At 41.7% G+C, this 23,068-nt stretch overlaps 2 protein-coding genes across 4 annotated transcripts in view; one reads left to right on the plus strand and one right to left on the minus strand.

The window, feature by feature from the left end:
- The window catches only part of PEX3 (peroxisomal biogenesis factor 3), a 22,010-nt gene extending 11,592 nt beyond the window's left edge, over nt 1-10,418 (plus strand). For both annotated transcript variants that reach the window (XM_086744142.1, XM_086744143.1), the window contains exons 4-12: nt 1,168-1,211; nt 2,449-2,573; nt 3,940-4,006; nt 4,105-4,159; nt 4,427-4,583; nt 5,362-5,432; nt 7,844-7,966; nt 9,124-9,220; nt 9,624-10,418. In XM_086744142.1, coding sequence (XP_086600268.1) covers nt 1,168-1,211; nt 2,449-2,573; nt 3,940-4,006; nt 4,105-4,159; nt 4,427-4,583; nt 5,362-5,432; nt 7,844-7,966; nt 9,124-9,220; nt 9,624-9,707 — 823 coding nt within the window. In that variant the 3' untranslated portion in view covers nt 9,708-10,418. The remainder of the gene's footprint in view (nt 1-1,167; nt 1,212-2,448; nt 2,574-3,939; nt 4,007-4,104; nt 4,160-4,426; nt 4,584-5,361; nt 5,433-7,843; nt 7,967-9,123; nt 9,221-9,623) is intronic.
- FUCA2 (alpha-L-fucosidase 2) lies at nt 9,956-22,792 on the minus strand. 2 transcript variants are annotated; one of them, XM_086744140.1, is made up of 7 exons: nt 21,848-22,792; nt 18,981-19,168; nt 16,981-17,320; nt 16,150-16,360; nt 14,620-14,810; nt 13,279-13,387; nt 9,956-11,733 (listed from the first exon to the last, which is right to left on the minus strand). In XM_086744140.1, the coding sequence occupies exons 1-7, from the start codon at nt 22,069-22,071 to the stop codon at nt 11,593-11,595; spliced, it is 1,404 nt and encodes a 467-aa protein (XP_086600266.1). In that variant the 5' UTR covers nt 22,072-22,792; the 3' UTR covers nt 9,956-11,592. The 2 variants fall into 2 exon arrangements, with proteins under 2 accessions (XP_086600266.1, XP_086600267.1); XM_086744141.1 differs by having other exon boundaries at nt 21,506-21,989.
- Nucleotides 22,793-23,068: the final 276 nt, after the last annotated feature.

A 23,068-nucleotide genomic window follows, 5' to 3' on the forward strand; every position in this document is an offset into this window, starting at 1 on the left:
GTATCTCTTCCAGCTATCCTTTCTTTAATCTGTCTCTTTACTTTTTTGAGTTGTAAACGTAATAGTTTATTTTATCAGTTCACTCACATTATTTGACAGCAGTGAGCTTAAAAATTCATTGTTTATGTAAGTGATATAATGGTAAAACTGATGCCAAGGTGCACATGTTGTGCCTGTAAAGAGAAATTATTTCTAGTGAAAAGTGTATTATTTTTTATAAACTAGATTACCATGCAGTCTAGGTTAATATGAACTATCTGCCCTAGTTTTTTAAGTGTTAATTCTGATCCTAAGAAGTTACCAAATGTTTCTCTAAGTGACTTTCATGAATTATTTCTTCCATGATAGATATACAGTAGGCATTCTTTATTGACAGTGCTTAACGGGCAAGAATGTTTGATGAAACTTTTTGGATGGTTAGCTTGCTCTTGTCTCTGGTACTGTTGCTGTATTGCTAACTTTACCTCTGGATAGCAGTTATAAATATGCTGTGTGCCTTAAGTAGTTCAGCTATATCTGTGCCATCTACAGTCTTGCTCTTATGACTGCAGAATATATAAAATTGTAGGAATTGGTCAGGTCAAAAAGTAAACATACTTCAAAAGAAGAAAGTTCGACTTGAATTTGTGTGGATGGCACAAGAGTTCTTTTCCACAGATGGTCATGATCTCTTTGTTTTTCGGTGATTAAATCTGAACTTTAAAACCCAGTCAGGCAATGGTAAATCTTGCAAGAAAGTAGGATGTAGAAATTCTGATCCTGAACTTATTATGCAGTGGTGGATACAGAAAGCCCTACTGAACTGAGGTCTACGTTAAATATATGCAGGATCAAGGCCCCAGAAAAGATCACTTTGTACCATCAGTGGGCTTCTCCTGACTGCTTAGTGTAGTAACCCAAAAGTGATAATAGAAGTGTACGATTGACATCACTAAATACTACATTTATACATTAAAGTTTGAATAGCTTTTCTGTGACTTCATACTGTATTGTTTATTTACTGCTTTCTTGAATGAGGCAAATCAATGTACACGTGAATCTGATCTGAATAATTGTAGGAGATAAATGAGCTCACCTTAGAGCACTGTTATTTAATTTAAGTATTTATTAATTTGCAAGGAAAATATAGTTGTTAATGTTTAATATTTCCATTTATGTTTCCTACAGGCCAGCAAACAAGTTAGAAATATGGGAGGATTTAAAGATAATAAGTAAGTGGAAATGAAAGATTCCATCTGCATAATATTTAGCATAGATTTAAAATGTCTTTCGCACCCTTTAAAATGCACATTTTATGCTGGGTTGTTGTTTCAGTAGATATGAAGATAGCATAACACACTACATGGCAGACCTCCTGCCAGCCCCCCCTCCCAAAAGTTCCTCTTGAAGAAATTTTTCATAGCCCCAGGGGAAGTTGGAAGCTCAAAGACAAAAGTTAAGAATTTTACTGGCCTTCATGTTACCCCACTCTAGAAAACTTTGTGAGAACTTTCTATGCCATCACAGAAAAATCAGACTCTTTTTTTCAGAAAGTTCTCTGCTGAACCTAACAGAAAAGTCAGTCAGAAGTGGAGGCCAGCCCTTACATGGCCAGCAATTTCCTCTTCCTCTTTCCTTCCTTCCTTCAGACAACCCTGTTTGAGAGAACCACCATAGCAGTGGTTGTTAACCCTTTGGTTCCTCTTTTTGTTTATTGGCTGATGGAAGCAGTGGAAAGGAGGGAAGAATAGTGAGGTCAGATAATTATGTAGTGAATACTACAGAGCTTTTTTTTTACTGCTTTTGATTCCTGGTACCATTTGTTATCCCTACCACCTCCCTGGTTTTGTCTTTCCTTCCTTTTGGTTTTGTTTCTCCTTTTCACACCACTTTTACAGATGCTGCTTTTAATCTGGCTCCTTTCTTCCCATGTCCTTGCTACTCAGCATTCATCCATATTTATTCATGTCACTTCTTCCCCACATTCTCTGTTGCCTAGTGGCTGGTAGCTGATGCTCATTTTAATTTACTTTCTTTAGATATTAGCTGCTCCTGCCTAGGTAACCTTTTTCCCAAGCTGCTGTTTCACCTTCTGTGTCTTAATTGCGTGAGGAGGGCTAACATACTGTGTGTGTTTCCTGGCCTAGTGAAGAAAGAGGATTTGACATTACACCTATTTTCCTTCTGGAGCAAATTGTGTAATTTTTTTTCCCCCAAAATAGCTTATGTAGTGTGCAAAATTATATTAATATAAGACTTTAAATGGGACACTTTATATGTAGCTCCAGCACATATTAGACTTATGACCATCTTGGGTATGTGTTGTGAAGACGTGTTATGACAACCAATGAGAGAAATGTGACTGTATTTAAAAATCGTCAGCACTTCTTGAGTCTTGGAGAGCACTCTCCCTCCTTGACTCACTCTTATTTCCTGGACTTTGAAGTTATTCTGTTCTCTCTTTTCAAGGTTTCACAAGAAGCATTGTAGCTGTATATAGTACCTGTATGCTAGTAGTTCTTTTGCGAGTCCAGTTAAATATTATTGGCGGGTACATCTACCTAGATAATGCTGCACTCTGCAAAAATGGCACAGTAAGTTTCTTGTTTTGTTTCAAATATAGAATTTCCACTTTCTTGGAAGTTAAAGGATTATTTAGTGAGAGATAAAAATGGCATAGCTTGGGAGTATTGGAATGAAACCAAGAGTTCTTCTAAGACTGGGAGATGTGGAAGCATTACTGGAAGTAAGATATATTGATGTGGTTTAATAGCCTCTAAATTTTGATGATTTGGTGATACTGCTGCTTAATGAAATACTAGCAATATTGAAAAATGCCTTTTGTCCACATTTGTATTGCTTAAAGAACATTACTTCATATCCAAACACCAATATAAAATGATTTATTTGCTTTCACTAATTTTTTTGTACAACAGTAATACTATGTGAATGATCCAAGGTATGTATGCCAATGTATATAAACGTTGAGGTGTTCGTAGCACATATGTTCATTCCCCCAGTCAAATTTTCCTAGGATTAAAGAAGAAAAATGTTGTCTTTGAGATTTTGACCATTTTGTTTAACTCTAAAAGGCCATCTGCCTGAAATGTCTGTTGGTGGGGCCAAGCAAGGTGGAAGACTTGGGTTTTGTTTATATAGTATATTTATCACTGCTCAATAAAAATACATCGATCCCACTGTAAGCAAGTACCCATTGTAGAGAGTAACATCTGCAAATTGTTGTACAACTCATCTAAAAATAATGGGTACAAACTTTGATTAGTTGTTGTATGCCCCTATGTGATAGGTCCTGCTGAGAGTCGAGGAACAATGTGTCAAGGCAGGTCTGAGAAAAAGCTTTCATTAGGGAGGCCAGGCTTGATGGAGGTCATGCTTCATTTTTGTAGAACCTGAAAAAGCTTTTTTTTAAAAGGGGCAAGATGAGTTTGGACTAGAAACATGTTTCCTTTCTCATATTTTTCCAATAGAGAAGTGGATTGACAGGGCCAACTCTGAGGCACTCTGATGGATCAAATTGGGATCCTATATCAGTTTCTGAAAGCTTCTTTTCTGTCAGATAGGCTTTTGTTAGGGTTGAGTATAAATATGCTGTTCCACTAGGTTTAATTTTTGGGGTGATGGAGGATTTAGTTTCACCTGCAGTACAGTTTTTTAAGAGACTTTCCTATATGTGAATGAAAAGTGAAAGTTGTTTTTGTGCCACCGAAGAGAGATCTGTATAGCATTGAAGAGAAGAATGACAGAGGACTTATGAAAGATCCATGGATTGATGGCAGGAAGAGAGTCAGAAGTTACAGAGTTCTGTGAGAATGGGGGAATGCATCTGCTGCAGGGTATTACAAAGATTAAGGAAATAGATCACAATGGGTTTGAAATTATTTTTGCATTGTTGTCTACTGTTGGCATGTCACAGAACTGTTTATTATTTTTTTCCCACAGACACCACTAGCTCCTCCTGAAGTTCAGCAGCAATATTTATCAAGTATTCAGCACCTTTTAGGAGATGGTATGATGCTTATTATAAGCTAACTACCCTTACAAAACGCTACTTTTTCTAGACTTGAGCAAATCATTAGAATAATTCTGACACTTGTCTTGTTCTAGGACTGACTGAATTAATAACTATTGTTAAACAAGCTGTGCATAAAGTTTTTGGAAGGTAAGAGTCTGATTCTCTGTGGTTAGCTTTTAATCTTTATTGTGATAACTGTTCCCATAACAATGAGTTTTATTAGAATTTTTAAAAGGATGACATACTGACTTTTTAAAAAAAAAAAAAGAATGTTTTTATTATAGCAGGCTATGTCTGCCAGTGCAAACCAATATAGCAGACTGGGATCCTGTTACTTGTAAACACATTATCAGTAGGAGAACAAAGCATCATTATTCATTTTGCAATCAACACTGTAGTCTTTTTCTTTTCCAGTATTTCCCTTAAGCACACCCTGTCTCTTTTGGAGCTGGAGCAGAAACTTAAAGATATCAGGAAAGTAGTGGAACATAAAGATTCAGATCAGATTGCATCTTACTCTCCCTTATGTCATTATCTGATGCCAGATGAAGAAAACCCCTTGGCTACCCAGGTACTTGTTTTGATTTCTTTCATCTACCTTTTTTCATTCTGCGTTTTTTGTTTGTTTGTTTTGGGGAGGGAAGGGTGCATAACAGTCCTGTAGTTGTACCATGGCATCGGTATCTTTAATAAATGGCGATGCCTCTTTCATCATAAATCAAGTGTCCTTTTCTCTTTAACCATGGAAAAGTAAAGTTGTACTTCAGATTTGATTGAAAACAAGTGTCAACCTCAGAATGTCAGCTCTGAGCTCAGAAACACCAGCCCAGTTACTGCTTTTGGCAGTGACTTTTGTGACATACGCTGTATGTAACACAACGCAGCTTAACTCAGCCCTAAGCTAAACTATATGGTCTTGCACCAGCAAAGATCACAGACAGTTGTAGCATCCTGGCTGATGCACAGGGTGATGGTGTGCTAGAGTCCTTTCCAGCTTGGGGCTGGAAAATGAACAGGAGTCAAGAGAAAGGTGTATCTAATCTCAGTTGTAACATTAAAGTAATTTCCTAAATTTTCTAAAAGTGTTCGTCTGCATCCACACCACAGGTTGGCAAAAACTCATTCTTAACTTGATTCTGTCCTAGCATAATCCTGCAGTGATGATTTAAAAGGAAAATTAGGACACAAGCTATAAAGAATTTGATTTACGAGAATATATCTTTTCATTTAAATAGATTTGACTCGTATATCTTGACTTAATTCCATGGTACAAAATTCTATTTCTATTTTTATTCTTCTGGTTGCCAAAGGATTTCTTACTAAATAGTGTCTGTCTTTGCTTTTTCTAGGCTTGTGGACTCACAGAACGAGACATTGCTACAATTAAGTTACTTAATGAAACTAGAGATATGCTAGAAAGGTATGGAGAAATATCCTGTATTCATATTCAACAACTCACAATTGTTGCTTACGTAAGACAGTTAATACAAACAGCTGTCAACTTTCATTTGTCAAGTGCTGCATTAAATTTTTATATTCACTAGTTGTAGGCTGGGAGTTTCAAATTTGAGAGCTCTCAAACTCATTTATCCTGCCTTAACAAGATGACCAGGATGTCCTTCCCAGTCAGACCCCCTTATCTCTTTCTCACCTTTTCTGTAGTTATGCAGGAGCAGAGGAGTACTTCGCTTCTGCTAAACCAGAGTAAATTGAGAGTAATTTTACTGGATTTACTTGCTTTGATAAAACGAACACCAGTTTTGGCTTATCAGAATTTATTTTTATGGCATGATTTTGAGAGTGGTTACATGCATCCTATTACCAGAGAGCTACCGAGGTGAGGCTTCTATAATAAACACTGAATAGGAGTGAATCGAGCCAAACGCCAAACTGTTCTTATAACTTAGCTGCTGGAGATCTGGGGCATGTAAGGATAAGTCATAGAATCATAGAATCATAGAATAGTTAGAGTTGGAAGGGACCTTCAAAGGTCATCTAGTCCAACCCCCCTGCAAGAAGCAGGGACATCCCTGACTAGATCAGGTTGCTCAAAGCTTCATCCAGCCTGGCCTTGAACGTTTCCAGGGATGGGGCATCCACCACCTCTCTGGGCAACCTGTTCCAGTGCTCTACAACTCTCATTGTAAAAAATTTTTTTCTAATATCTAATCTAAACCTACCTCCTTCTAATTTAAACCCATTACCCCTTGTTCTATCACAACAGGCCCTACTGAACAGCTTCTCCCCATCTTTCTTGTAGGCCCCCTTGAGGTATTGGAAGACCGCTATCAGGTCTCCCGGGAGCCTCCTCTTCTCCAGGCTGAACAGCCCCAACTCTCTCAGCCTGTCCTCATAGGAGAGGTGCTCCAGCCCTCTGATCATCTTTGTGGCCCTCCTCTGGACCCTTTCCAACTGGTCCATGTCCTTCTTGTGTTGGGGACCCCAGAACTGGACACAGTACTCCAGGTGGGGTCTCACCAGGGCAGAGTAGAGGGGCAGAATCACCTCCCTCGACCTGCTGGCCACGCTCCTCTTGATGCAGCCCAGGATGCGGTTGGCCTTCTGGGCCGCAAGGGCGCATTGCCCACTCATGTTGAACCTCTCGTCTACCAACACTCCCAGGTCTTTCTCCTCAGGGCTGCTCTCGATCCAATCCCCGCCCAGCCTGTATTTGTGCTTGGGATTGCCACGACCCAGATGCAGGACCTTGCACTTGGCCTGGTTGAACTTCATGAGGTTGGCACGGGCCCACCTCTCCAGCCTGTCCAGGTCCCTCTGGATGGCATCCCTCCCTTCCAGCGAGTCGACGGCACCACACAGCTTGGTGTCATCGGCGAACTTGCTGAGGGTGCACTCTATCCCACTGTCCATGTCGCCGACAAAGATGTTGAACAGGGCCGGGCCCAACACGGACCCCTGAGGGACGCCACTGGTGACTGGTCTCCACTTGGACATTGAGCCGTTGACCACCACTCTCTGAGTGCGGCCATCCAGCCAACTCCTTATCCACCGAGTGGTCCGTCCATCAAACCCATGTCTCTCTAGTTTAGAGAGAAGGATGTTGTGCAGGACAGTGTCAAAAGCTTTGCACAAGTCCAGGTAGATGATATCTGTTGCTCGTCCCTTGTCCACCAATGCCGTCACCCCGTCATAGAAGGCCACCAAATTGGTCAGGCACGATCTGCCCTTGGTGAAGCCATGTTGCCTGTCACCAACCACCTCCTTGCTCACCATGTGCCTTAGCATGGTTTCCAGGAGAATCTGCTCCATGACCTTGCCAGGCACGGAGGTGAGGCTGACCGGCCTGTAGTTGCCCGGGTCTTCCTTGTTCCCCTTTTTAAAAATGGGGGTTATGTTTCCTCTCTTCCAGTCATCGGGGACCTCACCAGACCGCCACGATTTCTCAAATATGATGGCCAGTGGCTTGGCAACTTCATCCGCCAGTTCCCTCAGGACGCGCGGATGGATCTCATCAGGTCCCATGGACTTGTGCACCTTCAAGTTCCTTAAATGATCCCAAACCTGCTCTTCGAGCACTGTGGGCGGTTAAGTCCCTTCTATGCTGTTGCTTAGCAAGAAATAGAGAAGTGAGGAATGCTTTAGATTTACCAGGTTTTTAGTAACCTTAGGGTAGAGTGTAGGTTGTTGATTGGTTTGCTGTGGAGTTACTGGGGAGCTGGTCTTTCTTGAGCTGGGTACACTAATGGTCTTTTCTCCGGGTCGTACAGCTTCCTGTATGGGGGGGACAGCTGTAGCACTGAATACTTGCCGCATCTTTTAGTTTGGAGAAATAAACTCCAGGAATCAATTTTTTTTTATATTTTTTTTCAGTCCAGACTTCAGTACAGTTTTAAGCACATGTTTAAATAGAGGATTCAGTCGACTGCTGGACAATATGGCAGAGTTTTTTAGACCTACTGAACAGGACCTCTCTCAGAATGGCTCTGTAAATAGGTAAATGTCTTCTTTTGCTGTGGTTCTCATGTGAATAATGCTTTGGGTTCATAGTGAATTCCAAAAAAAGCTAGCTCCTGCTCTCTTGAAGTTCTCATGCTGGAAAGGATTTTGTTTCTTGCTTTTTAAGAATGAATACAGTCTCCTCACTTCACCCATGAAGTTGTTAGAATTCACATGAGGTATCTTTCCCACCATTACTTGCAGATCAGAAATCAGAAGACCCATACTCCCCACTTTTTCTGTGAACACTGTACAAGCAGACTGCCTGTCTAGCGAAGGAGGATTTACCCCACTGTTGGTCACGACTCAGAGATGTACCGCAGTACCTCCCCCGCGAGGCTGTGAGAAAGATAGGGTTCCCCTACAGTTAGCAGATAAGCTCTGCACACCCCAGCCTGTGACTGTCAGTTGGTGGTGTTCTCAAGGAAGGTGGGCATTACCGTGATTCTCCAAATACAGGTAGCCAAAGCACCTACAGAGCTTTAGGTTCTTTGCTGTTATGCTGAAAAGAAGATGTCAACATTCAGGATCTTCTGCTTCTTCCTAGGAGACTGTTTAAAAATAGCTTTTATTCTGAAGTTAACTTTGGGCTTAAACAGTGCAGTGAGAGTGTTAACAAATCCAAAAGCTGAGTTCAAATCCTTGAAATATGATTTCTAAAATTTTAAAATTAAAACCTTGAATAATAACTGGGTTTATGTATGTTTCTTTTAATAACTGATGGCTCTCAAAGAGTAATGTTTTATTTAAATATATACTATTTACATCACTTAAAATATCACAAAGGCTGTAGTTTGGCTGTCTGTCCTAAGCCTGGTTTAGAGTTTGAAATAGTGTAAGATTGTAGACTGACACTTCTAACAACTGTTTACATACGTGCACACATGTAAAGACTCCGGCTGAACCGTATTTCTCTTGCATTGGAAGCACGTGTGAAACTGTGTGCCAGGAACATCAACCGCTTAGATGAAACTTGCGCTGGTACTTCTCTATATTAAATAAAAGACTTGATAGGCAAAAACACTTCACATTTTAGTTTTCAGACTTCCAACTCTTAGTTTTGAAGTAGTGATTATTTAGAATTGTAATAATCAGTTTACTGGCTTTAGTAATGTCAGAGCAGGTCTAGGTCAATATTTTTTGTTCTTTTCTAGTCTTTCCAGTGTCAGTCTTCCTTTAGCCAAGATAATTCCAATAATAAACGGACAGATACATTCAGTATGCAGTGAAACACCCAGTCACTTTGTTCAGGTAAGAATTTTGCTTATTTAAAATGTTTCAAGTAAAATTTCAAAATGAATGTTGCATGTTTCTTCTTAATAATGTACTTCATTCTGTTTCACTTCAGTGGCTTTAACCAAAAAGTAGGAACAATTAGCGTAACTTGAACTTCTTGTGTATTTCTATCTTCCAAAAATGTGCTATTTTTTCTAGAACATCTTCCCTTTGCTAAATTGTGCAGAAGCAGAAAAAGGTCTCTCAACTTGGTTCTAGTTGCAGTTCTGCACATAAACCTTTGTAAAGCAAGAAATTGGAGTTAGATCTCTCTGGGAGTGCCAGGTGCTTTTCCAAGAATGCATTATGTGCTGCAGCAAAACCAGAATAGCGGTGGATGTGTTTGATTAAGCAAATTTATTCTTTAAATTTCTTCCAGGACCTGTTGATGATGGAACAAGTGAAAGATTTTGCTGCTAATGTTTATGAAGCTTTTAGTACCCCTCAGCAACTAGAGAAATGAACTGCACATTTACAGGAATAGGCGGTGTATTTATAACAAATCCCTTGTGACTACTGATGAGACTTGGGTTAATTTTATAATGGTGTAGGAGTTGTAAACCAGCAGAAAGGACATAACTGAAAAAAGTGGGAGTGAGCCCATATTTGTTCTAATAGAATTCTGTTTCAAATACCCATTAAAAATATTATTGTTGAAAGAATCATTGTACATAAAGACTTTTCTATTAAAAAAAAAAAGTGGTTAAACTCTTCTATAATCCATTTGAGTATTTTTATTGCATCTGAAAGGCATCTGGTGGCAGTATTACAACAAGTTATTAAAAAACCCATTTGTCTGCCTGGGGTGCATAAGTTTTGGAAAAAACTCATGATTGTGATCTAAGAGTAGCAGAATGAAGTAAGGTTTTCTTCTTCTCCCAAATGTTTCTTTTTATAAAGGAAAACTCTTTTTCCTTAACTCTAGAAATGTTACTCCAAAAAGAGTCACATTCTTCAGAAGGCCTTTGCCAACCGATGCATGTTCCTCTGGAACAAGTTGGGGGGCTGCTCCCTCTCTTACTAAATACTAAAGGAATGTGGATTTTTAGAAGTTCTCTTGTTTATGCTGTTCAAACAGCTACAGTGTACACATTAACTTGTAAATATTTTATCTTAATTTGTATTAATTTTGAGCCCAATTGTCTGTATTGTAATAAAATATTTTAATGTAAAACTTGTGTGTATTCACATTACTAGCAGGAAAGGCAATAACATAATTTGGCCCATCACTTAAAATCTTGACTTAGTTGAAAGAATAAATTTAACTTACGTACTAATAGTTTTGCACTTATTAACATTACTCAGGAAAAAGAAACCTTTGATCTCGATGCTGAAACAATTCATGCTTTTTGTTGTCCTATACCTCCCCCTCTTTGCAAACTTCACACTACAGGTCTGTCCCTACAAATCCTGACATGTGATGAGTTTGGAAATTTTTCAAGCTGGCTGCACTCTACCCTCCACTTAAAATGTTGTCTCTCTGCCAAAGCTGAGGATTCCTAGCAACTCCTGATTATTTCTCTTTTTAAAAAAAAGTATATGTTTTGTTTAATAGTCCACAGGAGGCACCCTGGTAACTGTGTAAAAACAGTTGCTGTAAAGAAGAGTCAGCTTTAACCATGTAAAGTTATACAAAACAGAAAAAAAAACCCTCCCACTTTACTTATAGCCCAATAACAGGTAGAATTACTCAACAGTAGCAACAGGTAAAATTAATGATTTTCATGATCAGAAATGAAGATGGACACATGCGTTGTCTCTGTGTTTGTGATGACTTCCTAACCCTTTGAGGAATGTTTTTGCAGATACATTACCCTACTCAGCTGAAACTACCAGCTGCCAGTTGCTGGACACAACTGGAAAGTTCAGTCTTTTCTCTAAAACTCAGTTTTTACTGCACAGTTTTGTGGAGGTTAGATGTCTTGCATTAAAGAAGGTACATAACTGACTTCTACACATTTGCTGTCTGATCTTTTGAATGCTGGCTTGAGCTAGCTTTGGTCTTTCTCATGGCTTTAAAAAAAATTTAGTACCTGGTTTTTCTACCCTCTCTGTTTTTTGCATAACCTGACAAGAAACTGACTTTATAAAGTGGAAAGGTCAAGATAGCTGCTCAGTTTTCATTCAAGTTCAAAGAAACTAATTGTATGCAGAGCTTCAACGATCTAGTGCTGGATTTCATGTGAGGTTCAGTCTCTTCCATCCAGTAGTAACAGTCCACCTTTCATTAAAAAGTGAAATTATTATTGATGTTTCTCAGTGAAGCAAGCAAGAGTTAGAAACCAGCGATGAGAAACTGGGCAAAACATCAGCATTCCCTGCTACTCAAGTCTCCAGGCATGTATGGCTCAGTTTATGTCAGTCAGTTGTAAAGTCCAGCCCCACTGGCAGGGCAATTGCTTTGGAGTTAACTGAGGTAGAGCTATTATGATTCCCTTTTCTCCCAGTGCAACCCATTTCAGCAGTTCCTTGTAGCCAACCAGCTTCACCTGGGATAGAAACATGCACTAGAATTAGAACAGTGCCTTTTCAAAGTGCATATAGCTGCAAAACTGACAAAAGAAATGCTGTTCTATAGCTACTTTACTATCCAGTTACTGTTAAATGCCACTTATCAGCCAAATGAATGATTAAAGCATGATTAAAGGTAATAGAAAAATACTTGCAAAGCAGATATGTAAGTAATAAAGCTGGTGATGTTGGGTCTTGAGAAGTGCTTATATCTGTAGAAGGTAAACAAATACTTTTCAGAAGGATTTGGGGTGGGATTTGGGTCTAAGCAAGGATCCAGGTACCACCGTACTCGGCTTTGTATCACCTATTTCTGAAATGCCTGTTTCCCACTTGTAGTCTTGAATGAGCATGAATGTTTCTTAGAGTGCAGCCAGCTATCTCAAACCAAGCTGACCTGAAGAACCCCTCCACTAAAAACACACAAATAGGTTTTATGGTGAGACTCATACGCGAGCTGGCGAAATGCTGAAAATAGTGGAGCAGCTGAACAGCAGCCTCTCCCACTGAGGAACATTACTCTTCTGTGCACATACAGTCTCGATGCCTCTCCAAAATTCAAGATGCATCTATATCACTTCTGAAATTACTCTTTCTTCCTTATCACAGACCTGTCTTGGCACTACTTAGGTTATTTTCACATGGAACTGGACCAGAAGAGACAATCCAGAAACACACCTAATACATTTCAGCAGCTAGTGGACATCCAGTGCTAGAGACCAGGACAGAGCTAAGCCAAAGGGAATTGCCACCTTAAATGCACTATGTTGATATCACATCCTGAACACCAGCTCTTCTGCTCTATAAATCTGCTTTCCATTCGGATACGCTGCTTGCTAGTGTAGATGTGGCATCAGTCCTCAACTTCTAAGCACCGCTTGCTCCAAGACACACATCTAGGGTTGCACTGATTTACTATTTAGCATCCTGCTAAATTTCCCTGCTCCTTGCAGGGGAGTTGGACTAGATGACCCTTAAAGGTCCCTTCCAACTCAAACTATTCTATGATTCTACCCCTGGGCAATTGAACCTCTTCCCTTCGTGCAAGGCTTTGACTTGAAACTACTACAACCTTACAGCAATTACAGTATCACCAAAGTCATAAGGATGGATTTTTATAAAGAACGGTCATGCTGAGTTAAGAGTCTACACAGGAAACAGGAGGGCCAGCACAGTTGTTGGGGTTTTTTTCCTGCTATTTGGCCTCTTTCTATGATCCTTAGTTTGCAACCTAAAACATATCCCAGCAACAATTCAGTCTAACTTTGTTTGTTGGAAATGCAACATCCCACAGGGTGGACTATGACAAGGAGGTCTCAGAACAAAACCAAACATTTTGCTGGGTCTCTTCCAGTGTACTCTGTCCTAAGAGTTATGTATTCCCAAAGATACCAGAAACTAAAATAAATACTGATGGAACATGCAAAATCCTAGAGGTGTTTTCCTTCAGAGTATGTTCATGTCCTGCATTGTGTGTTAAAAGCCTCACTGTTCTAAAGGGAGTGGGACCATGTGTCTTTTACCTGTGTTTCTCCAAGCCTAGCCTGTGGCTCACCAAGTTCCAGAGTCCCAGAGACTGGCCAGTTAAGGAAGATGGCATTGACTTTGCCTTCTTTAGGGCTGAAAGTGTACCTGGTTGGAAACAGGGAACAGAAATGCATGTCAGTTTTCCCTTGTAAGTTTTCCCTTCTGAAGCGATATATAGAGTGCTTTCAAGACTGGAAAAATGGATTTGAAAAGTCGGCATTAATTAAATTTTCACACACATAACCATCTTTTCAGACAAGTTATACTCTTTAATAAAGTACTGTTCCTTGAAAATATGCTCCAACAAACTAGAGGTAATAGAGAACTGAATTTAGAGGTAAACATCTATATTAACTTTAGCAAGTGTATAGCTCATTGCTGCCCAGTCATGCAGGAAGGAGGTACTTGCAGAGCAGGGGGAAATCATTAACAGATAATAAAAAAAAAATACAGTAATTCACATTTATACACAAATACACACACATTCTACTAAAAAAAAATTTTAATGTGCGACAATAAAGCTTCCACCTTGCATATCTGTTTTTTTTAAAAATTTAATTTCAGCAGACATTATCTACAGTATGCTCTTGGAAATCTTGTGGCATACATTTGAAACATTCCTCCCTCCTTCCTTCATTTAGTTATAATTTTTTATTGCTCCTGGAAGTGGTTTTACTCAACAGTCACCAGTTCAGCATTTCAAGGCTAAAGCCAGATAACCAAGTCTTACTGGGAACCAGCGTAAAAAGGCCCACTGAGGCAGAGAAGAGGGTCAAGACTGAAACCCTGATAGATCATTAAGGCGTTACAGCAGCTATGAGGCACAAAGGCAGCAGAGACTCCAGAGACTGGCTGAATTTAGTGACCAAACAATGGCTGTTACCTTCCTATGGGTTTCTACCTTGAGAAGAAATATAGACTATGCTAGACTGATTTCAAATTTCTTTCTCTCCCGTCTTTCTCCCTTAACAGTGACACCAAGTATTTGTTTGTACAGATAAACACTTCATGCCAATTTTATATTTCTGGATTATTTTTTTTTTTAATAGTTTCTGTTGACAGCTACACTAAGAAGCAGAAGATTGCTACGGAAGCGCTTGCAACCTTCCCTTCAGCCTCAGCATCATCCCCAGACTATGGTCTCTGACACCCATTATCTACCTACAGTTTTATACACACTTTCACGTGCAGTTACTTAAACTGACACAAGGGTTAGTTCCTTTACAGCATATAAAGCAAGCTGGTGAGTTCTGTAGCATCAAGTCATTAAGAATTTCAAAAATTCACAAACACTGCTGCTGCTTTCCGCAGCCCGCATTTTGATTCAGTAGCCTTACCACACTTCTGGTGTGAGCGTGTCGTTCTGTGCTCTCCATGGTTTCGTTCCATAGATGGCTTCTCCGTTGACTTTCAGCCAGGCACCCATCTGCCTCAGGCGTTCCTCAAATACAACAGCAATGCGGCCATCATGAGTGGGCCCAATATTCATCAAGAGATTTCCTCCACAAGACACTGTTTCTACAAGTTGCTGAAATGTTTTTAAACACATACACAGACCATATGGTTACGGCTAATGAAATTATATATTTGAAGTTTTGTCTAAAGCCTGCTGTGCTGCTTCAGAACAATGAACTGAACGAGTTCTGTCACTGCTCCCACAAAACAAAGCTCTGCTGTCAATTTTTATGGCAGAAAACAGCCCAAAATACATTTTTGCACCAATATGTCTGAAAAATCTACATTAGAATCAGATCCTACAACTTTTTATCATTTCAACTTCTGCAGGAATTTCATGAGGGTTTTACCAATAGAATGGGTAGGAGATGATTTCTCAAAAGGAGAATAAAGCTAATAGATGCCACTTCATTTTTACTGAAGCTGAGAAGCAACTTCTTCCTCTATTTGATCCTCTCCCTGTTTTATAGACACATCTATAAAACACAAGGAAGCTGCCTTCTAGAGAGTCCATAAATACTTGTCTGCACATCCACACTGCCCTCCATCACGGACTGAGATGCACCAGTTTGAGGAACAGACAACGGGAGACACCCTACTGAATGAATTTAAACCTTCTGCCTCTGGAAAGAGATTACGTCAATTTGAAATTATCTTTTGCAAGGACAGTACTAAAATTCAGATTAAGCAACAATAACAAACAATCCTCCCATCACTAGCTGAATTTTGCAACTAAATGTCTTGTATCTGAAACATAAATCTACCTTTCAATTCCATTTTCCTACGCTTCAAATATTTTTAAATACCTTAGACTAGCAAAGGGAATCAATGTTCTATTAGCACCAGCTATCTGCACCTGCTAGTGTTGATCTCTTTGTCTGTAATAAGCGTGTTGGGTTTTTTTGGGTTTTTTTTAAGTTAAGTGGGATGAAAGGAAAGTTTCTCACTACAAGGTAAAGAGATTATTAAGAGTTACAAACTGTTTCTAGCTAGAAGGAGCTTAGATGCAGCCTTCAATCAGGAGTTCCTGAACTGGAATCGTGAAGCTGCAACTGCTTCTCATCAACTTAGGGGTGCAGTTACTACAAAAACTTCATAGGAAAGGTAATGATGAGACTTTCCAGATCAGTCTTTGGCCAGTTACTCACAGGGGAAATAGCTTCTAAGAAACTGACCAAACTCTTACTAGATAGTATTTCTTTTAGTCATCTCTATAAAATTAATAAGAATTACATGGATATTCCATCCTGCCAGTGTTAGGCTGTAAGTGAACAAAATTATTATTTCATTGATTCATTATTCAATGACAATAATATTTTTTATAAAAATAGATCAATAATTGAAATGCTATATAGTGTAATAATCAAGAGGGAGAATCAGAAGTTGCAGGCAACTCCTTTGTCCCACTGTACCTTCACCAAGTCCTCGATTGTGAGGTAATCGTCGAGCTGTGCGTCCCTCCTGTACCCCCATGACCTCTTGTCAACGGTCATACAGTTCTCCCACTTGTGAGGCAGGAGGTGGCCAGGGTTATACCGGTCGCTACAGGTGTAGAAGCCGCCATGTGTACAGATGCTGCCAACTCCCCAGCGATCGTTGGTCACAACTGTGTCCCGGACTGGACTGGAACCAGAGAAATTTTATTATTTTTGTTCTAAAAAACACAGTCACAACCAGTGTAACCCCTTCCCACACACCTCCCTCCCAGAAACTAACATTCAGGATGATTTCTGTACTATTAATTTATTACAGCTAGATTAAGTGCAATTTCAGGAATCCTATTCTCATCCTTCACTAGTAGAAGGTCCAGATCGGCATTTCTTAGGGAAATACACTGCAGACTTTCACAGGAGGTCTGCCAGAAAGCAGCCTGCACTTCACATCCACTGCCAGATGTTCAGTCTGCGATGACAACAACGTACCCATATTCTCAAATTATCCTGCTACCCTATTTGTGCAGGAGGCAACAGCTGGGGAAGAATATGATTAGGTAGAATAGCCAATACCATCTTACCTGAATAATTTGCAAACATGGCTAAAAAAAAAAAGCACGAAACAATCTTTTTCTAACGCAAGCTTTGATAGTTCTAGGGAAGACTCAGATTCTGTATTTCAGGAAAATTAATTTTTAGTTAAGTTCTCATAAACAGAGGTAACAGGCTCCACAAAATACACAGAAAATGAGACAAACTAGACACAGAGCAGAGTTTCAGCTAAGGAGCTAATCCAGCATCATTATGTACCTGTCATTATACAGCCAAGCCAAGAAACCAGTGCTGTTCCAGTAAGTATCTGGTGCATTTCCATTCCCATCAGACCAAATTATTTCTGGTTGGTACTTGGTCACAATTTCATAGAGTTCTGGTAATGATTTACTGGTTGGAAACTTTCTTGTCTTAAAGACACTGGTGGCATCCTCAAGGAAGAGAGGATTAAACCATTCGAACAGGGAGTGATACAACCCAAAATGCAAGTCAGTCCTGCTTCTAACAGATGTTGCTAATTCAGCCACAAGATCTCGTTTCGGTCCCACATCAACAGCGTTCCAGTTCCAAGAATATTTGGACCCCCACAAAGTAAAGCCTGAAAAGAGAAAAATCAAAGGATAGGTTATAGTTCCTCCTTCTGGAAAGGAGTTTGCAAGCATGTTGCAAAAACCAAATGCAAAATCATAAAAATCATATAGGTAATAATATTGTTATTATGGTATAAAGTATGCCTATAATCTGTTTATGCACAATGACAGTAATCATAACATCAGAACACCATGCTAGATATGTTTGTGTATTTTTTATACATACACATCAGCATTTATATTTTTATATATATAAACCACTCAATTTTCCACTTCTGTACCACTTGGAATAATTAACCTTTCTCCTTATTCACTCCACTCATATGTCCCAATGAAATGAAGCAAAAATACACTAACTTTTGAGGCATCTACATTTCCACTGAATGTATCAAATGTGAACTGTGAATACACACTCAACAAGTGGAAGACAAAATGCTTTCTCAGTTGCAGAATGCACAAGCTATCATTTGCATTCAAAGACTGTCCTCCTCCCTTCGGTTTAGGTCTGACGCAAATATTCACTTTTCATTTGTCTTAACATTTATAACAGCTCAAACAACTACTGCATACATGTATATAAGCAAAGCGCAGAAACTTCTGAAACAGCTTTTAAAATATCAGCGTTAAATATCAGGAGGGATTTAACATTTCAGACATCCAGCAATCCAGCACAAGCACTGACAAGCACTACTGCACTGCAGACTTTGACCTCTGCCAGGGAAGCTCCACTCTCACCCTCAAACTGCTTTATTCTCACTGCCTAGTAAGTCTTGCAATATTTTTGTGAACTGGATACATGTAATTGTATCGACTAGACAAACAAGCTAAAAATTGATGTGCAAGGCTACAGGACAATCTAAATGAATCAGGGTTCTTTTGAAGTCACTGAGAATTGCAGCACCAGCATCATCAGGATTAAGATTTTAGAGCCGAGATTAAAATTCACAAGTTCCTAGTTGCCAGTAATGAACCCACAGCTCCCCAAACACCAACAACATTCACTAGATGTCCTGTCATACTGCATCTCAGTATTTTATACTTCCTTTGCTACCATGTTTCCTTCCAACCACTTTCTTTTCCTTTACTTTCCTCTGCAGAGTATCTTACAATTACAGCGCCAAAAATCAATCATGTAAAGTTACAGACCTGGTTCAAGGTTTTGGCTTCTATGCACTGCATCAGGAAGAGCTATGCCCTGTGTCTGTTTCCAGCTCTGAAGCTGACTCCTGGAACACACTCCTAAATTCCTTGGAGAAATCCACAGAGCTTGTTAACTGCCTGTACACAGCAGCTCTCCATACATGAAGCAGAGCACAGAATTAACTTTTGTGGTTCCTTAAGCAATAAACTGTACAATAAAAAAATAAACTATGGCTACTGCAGGAAGCTCAGTTGCCGCTACCGCTTCAGGCTGTCTTACCTACAGCAAGAGAACAATGGCACAATCTATGTCTCCTCCTAAGCAAGCTTCATGGCTATAGCATTTGTGTAAGAGTCGGGAAAATGCACCCATATTTCTTGGGTGGTTTGTTTCCTCTTTGGCTGGGTTGGGGCAGGTAAGGCCACCTAGCTTTCTCTGTCTCTCTCAGCATCCAGGAAAGTCACCTGGATTTTTCTTCTGTTGACAGAAATGCAACAATTACTAACATTCACAAACCTTCCACTTACCTTCATGATGTTTTGAAGTTAAGACAACATATTTTGCCCCTGAAGCCTTCAGAATATCTGCCCACTGGTTGGGATCAAAGAATTCTGCTGTGAACAGTGGCCCAAAATCTTCGTAACTGAAGCCAGGAGGATAATTTGCCTCCATAAATTTCACATAGGGCTCTCTCTTTTCCTTCTGCCAGTACCACCTAACAAAATACAGAGCAAAAACACGTCTGACGGTGTATTTTTAGACAAAGAAAAGAGAATTTAAATCATCAGCTCCGATTTGCATTCACACTGAGAGACAAATGCACTGGAAGTACATGACACTGGCAATGGGGCAAAACTGCTTCCAAATATAACAGTATTAATTATCAAAGATTTCCTGTTCTCTGTCCTCTTTCCCCACGCTCTGCTTCTTTCAAGCACTCCATTTCGGAAAGATCTCAGGATTTCATCTGAAGCAGTGTCACAAAGCAACTACACTTGGCAGTCTTATTCAATACCCAAATCCTGAAACTACACCAGAGAGCACAGGTACACGGTCCATGTAAGAAGCTCAGGCGGCACGAGGAACACACTCACCCGCCTCAAGTCTCACATATCAGGCGTCTCTGCTCTGCCTCCTGCACTACAAGTCCTGCAACCCATAAAGACGCAGGGCAGCAGCTTCACCTCTCTGCTGGTCCAGAGTCCTCTATGCCAAACGCAGCTGAGTGACCTGATGCATGAGCAGATGCCCGTGGTCCCAGAGCAGGAGACAGCTGTGACTGCAGAGCACAGCATTTGCTGCACACGTGAGGCTCTGGAGCAAAGGCACCCTACTAGAAGGCCAGGCATGTCCTCCAACAACAACCTGCCTCTGCAAGAACCCCACACGCTTACAAATGCGCCTCCGTCCCAGGCTCTAGCATGCAGGCACACATCTACCTCAGTCCACAGGACTAGTGCAAACAGAATTAGGAATTAGAAGGAAAAATAAGCTGATGACCTTTTTTGCATCCCACCTAGTAAAGGCAGGGACAGTTTCTGTCCTGTTTCCCCACCACGTCAATTCCTAATCCAGTATTGTCACTGTTCCAGCTGGTCTAGTTCATAGCAAGGCTTGGAGCTCCACTCTGTGGTCTGAGGGTGGTCTCTCACCCTCATCATGGGCAGATATCCTATATCACCAATAGAGCACTATTTATTGTCAACCTGCTCCATCCCTCCCCTATGTAGCAATGAAAGAGGAGCTCCAGAAAGAGCATGCAACCGTCCTCACTGCATAAACAGCCTTACTGCTGGAAACCTTCTAACAACAACATACATTGTGACTGCTAATACTTACGGGAAAAGGGTCTGAAAGCATTCAACTTTCTATGAATGAAGCCAAGCAGCAAAAATCCTGTTGGCAAACTTAGATATAAATTAAAACAAGTTGAATGTTAAGGAATAAAACAGGCCAGCATCTGAATGTTTGAAACTGCTTCTCTCTCCTGCCCTGAGCTGGACTCTGACCGGAGTTCTGCAAGATCACAGTGACCTAAAGGATATTGTTGTAACCTTCCCAGCCTTCAGCATAAACAAACACAATCTCTAGCAGCCAGTGGGAAAAAAAGAAGAGTCTCGGACAGTATCCCTCCATGAAAGGATCTGAAAAAAAAAAAAAAAAAAAACAACAAACCAAAAAAACCTCTGACTTCAAAATATGTAATTGCAAAATGAAACAAATAAAATCCTTGCTTCTCTGTCACATAGTTTGCTAACAACGTGAGCATTTCTACTCTGACTGGATTAGGTTCTAGAAACATTCTGACCACGGTTATGCAGCTCTGAGGGAAGCAGAACAGGCTGGCTGATACCAGAGTTTGTGACCTTACATTTGAAGCTGCTAACGCAGGACCTCAGTCATCTGACTGCACATGCTGCACTCAAGGTTTACCATAGCTCTGCCACGTAGCTGCTGCTATCTTCGTACTGTAAATGATAATGTGGCTCACTTGAAGTCACACAGGAAGTATCTGGTAAAGCATGGAAAGAAGATCGCAAAAAGTGCTTACAGCCGAAGGGCCAGTGAACACTCACAAAGCAAAGGTTTTATTCAGCCTTTCAATTAATATTATTTGAAGGATTAGCGCTTTAGGTTCTTCTAAGTGGAAAGTACTCTTTAATAAAAATAATAATAAAAAAAGAAGAAAACCATCAACAGGACGATATGCGTACAAGAAAACTGCAGGCTGTTTGCCAAGCAAGGGCAGTGATGGAAGGAGAGAGCGATGGACTCCCACGCTCCCCACAGACAATGCCAGGGCCCTCCAGCAAAACCTGCTCAAGGCTCTTTCGCAGAGGCTGGGAGATCCCCAGTGCCCATCTCCACAGAGCCTGGGGAGAGACCCCTCATCGGGGCCCTGGAGAGCTCTCCCGCTGCCACTCAGCCGTCTCTTTCACAAACGCTGTGGAAACCAGAGCTTCCCGCTCTACAGACCCTCTGCTTCACTTGGCTGACGTTCACCAAGACGCTCAGGAGTGCCAGGGCTGGGCAGACAGACGGTCAGACGTACCAGAAGCACACCAAACGCTGCTTCCTTCGTAAGCGGTGCCACAGAGTCCGGGGTCTCACTGACCGGCCCCGGGTGGCAATACACCCCACACGCCTCGGCTGCAGGGTCAGGCTGCACAGCGCCTTTAAACCTCACCGTGACTTTCGAGGGGGAGGACACCAAACCAAACCCCGCCTGCCGAAAGAGTTGCTCTCAGAGCAAACCCTCAGATCGCTCACACAGCCCATCCACAGCAGGTTCTTCGGTGCCACCCTCCCAACTGCTCCACGGCGGCCGAGGCCTGAGGGGCCCGCGGGCCGGGCTGGGCCGGGCAGGCCGCGCCGCTGCGGCCGGGGAGCTCACCAGAACCACTCGCTGCCGAAGCTGGGCACCGAGAAGACGCCCCAGTGGATGAAGATGCCAAACTTCGCTTCGTCAAACCAGGCGGGCAGCGGCCGGGCGTCCAGCGAGTCCCAGGTGGGCTCGTAGTGGGGCCGCCCGCCGCTGCTCGGCGGCCGCGCCGGCAGGAGCCCGGGCAGCCCCAGCCCCAGCAGCAGCAGCGCGGCGCGACCGGCCGAGCCTGCCATGGCGGCAGGGGGCTGGGAGAGAAGGAAGCGTCTCAGGCCGGGGGTCGCGGCGCCGGGAGAGGCCGCTGGCCGGGGGTGGGCGGACCGGGGCTGGGGCTCGGCCTCTCCCCGCCCCAGCGGAACCCGGCGGCCCCAGCGAGGCCTGCCTGTGCCGCCTGCGAGCGAAGGGCTCCGGCTCTGCCCCGCCCCGGAGCCGGCAGCGCCGCGTCCTCCCCCTCCTCTACGAGGAGAAGGGTGGGAGCCCTTGCGGTCTCGTACCCCTCGCTGCCTGCTGGTTTTCCCATTTCACCTGCTTCTAACCCCAGGTTCAGCTTCCCTTCCCTTCAAGGACAGGGTGTAACATCCAGCGCCCTGCAGCTCCTTCCAGCCGCCGGTGCACGATGGCTTCCAGGGCAGAGCGGTGCCCTAGGGCCTAGCAAGGAGACACCTCCTTGGCCATTGCAATGGCTTCCGAGGCAGCCTCTGCTGAAGCCGCCTCACTTCAGTAGATGACATTTCTCACCTGCGCTGCGGATCGTGGGTGGCAAGCACATACTTTAAAAGATGCATCTTCATAGCCCCTGCTGGCGCTTCTCCCATCTTTCCTGATGCCCAGATTCCATATTTGAGCATAAAATCCCAGCTGCTACAGGACGACCTTTGGGACATAGGCCGCCTCAGCAAAGACTAACTTTCCAAAATCATCACCACGAATGGAAGTTTCTTTGGCAATCTCATCAGAATAGTTAGAATTAGTTAGAATAGTTAGAAACTAGAAAATGAGCAGGCAGCTGAATTAATCTCTCTCCACCTGGAAAGGATGTATGCTTTGCAGCTGTTCTAACAAAACAGAACTTCAGTTTCCAGAGCCTTTAACCACAGCTGTTACATTTCATCCAAAAATACCTAAAGGACTGTGAAAATTGGAAGTACATAGTTTTTTAATATTTTCATTTATGTACATACCGGGATGAATGTATTAAGTTACAGGTTGATAAAAAACATTGTGACTTCCATG

This window comes from Chlamydotis macqueenii, chromosome 3, assembly GCF_036417535.1.
Source record: "Chlamydotis macqueenii isolate bChlMac1 chromosome 3, bChlMac1.mat, whole genome shotgun sequence".
NCBI classification, from domain to species: Eukaryota; Metazoa; Chordata; class Aves; order Otidiformes; family Otididae; genus Chlamydotis; species Chlamydotis macqueenii.

Coding starts and splice junctions, on each gene's coding strand:
- FUCA2 (XM_086744140.1), bottom strand. CDS start 22,071: ATGGCAGGCTCGGCCGGTCGCGCCGCGCTGCTGCTGCTGGGGCTGGGG. Junction 19,169..21,847: donor TTCGGCAGCGAGTGGTTCTG/GTGAGCTCCCCG, acceptor GTATTTTGTTAG/GTGGTACTGGCAGAAGGAAA. Junction 17,321..18,980: donor AACTTCAAAACATCATGAAG/GTAAGTGGAAGG, acceptor TTCTCTTTTCAG/GCTTTACTTTGTGGGGGTCC.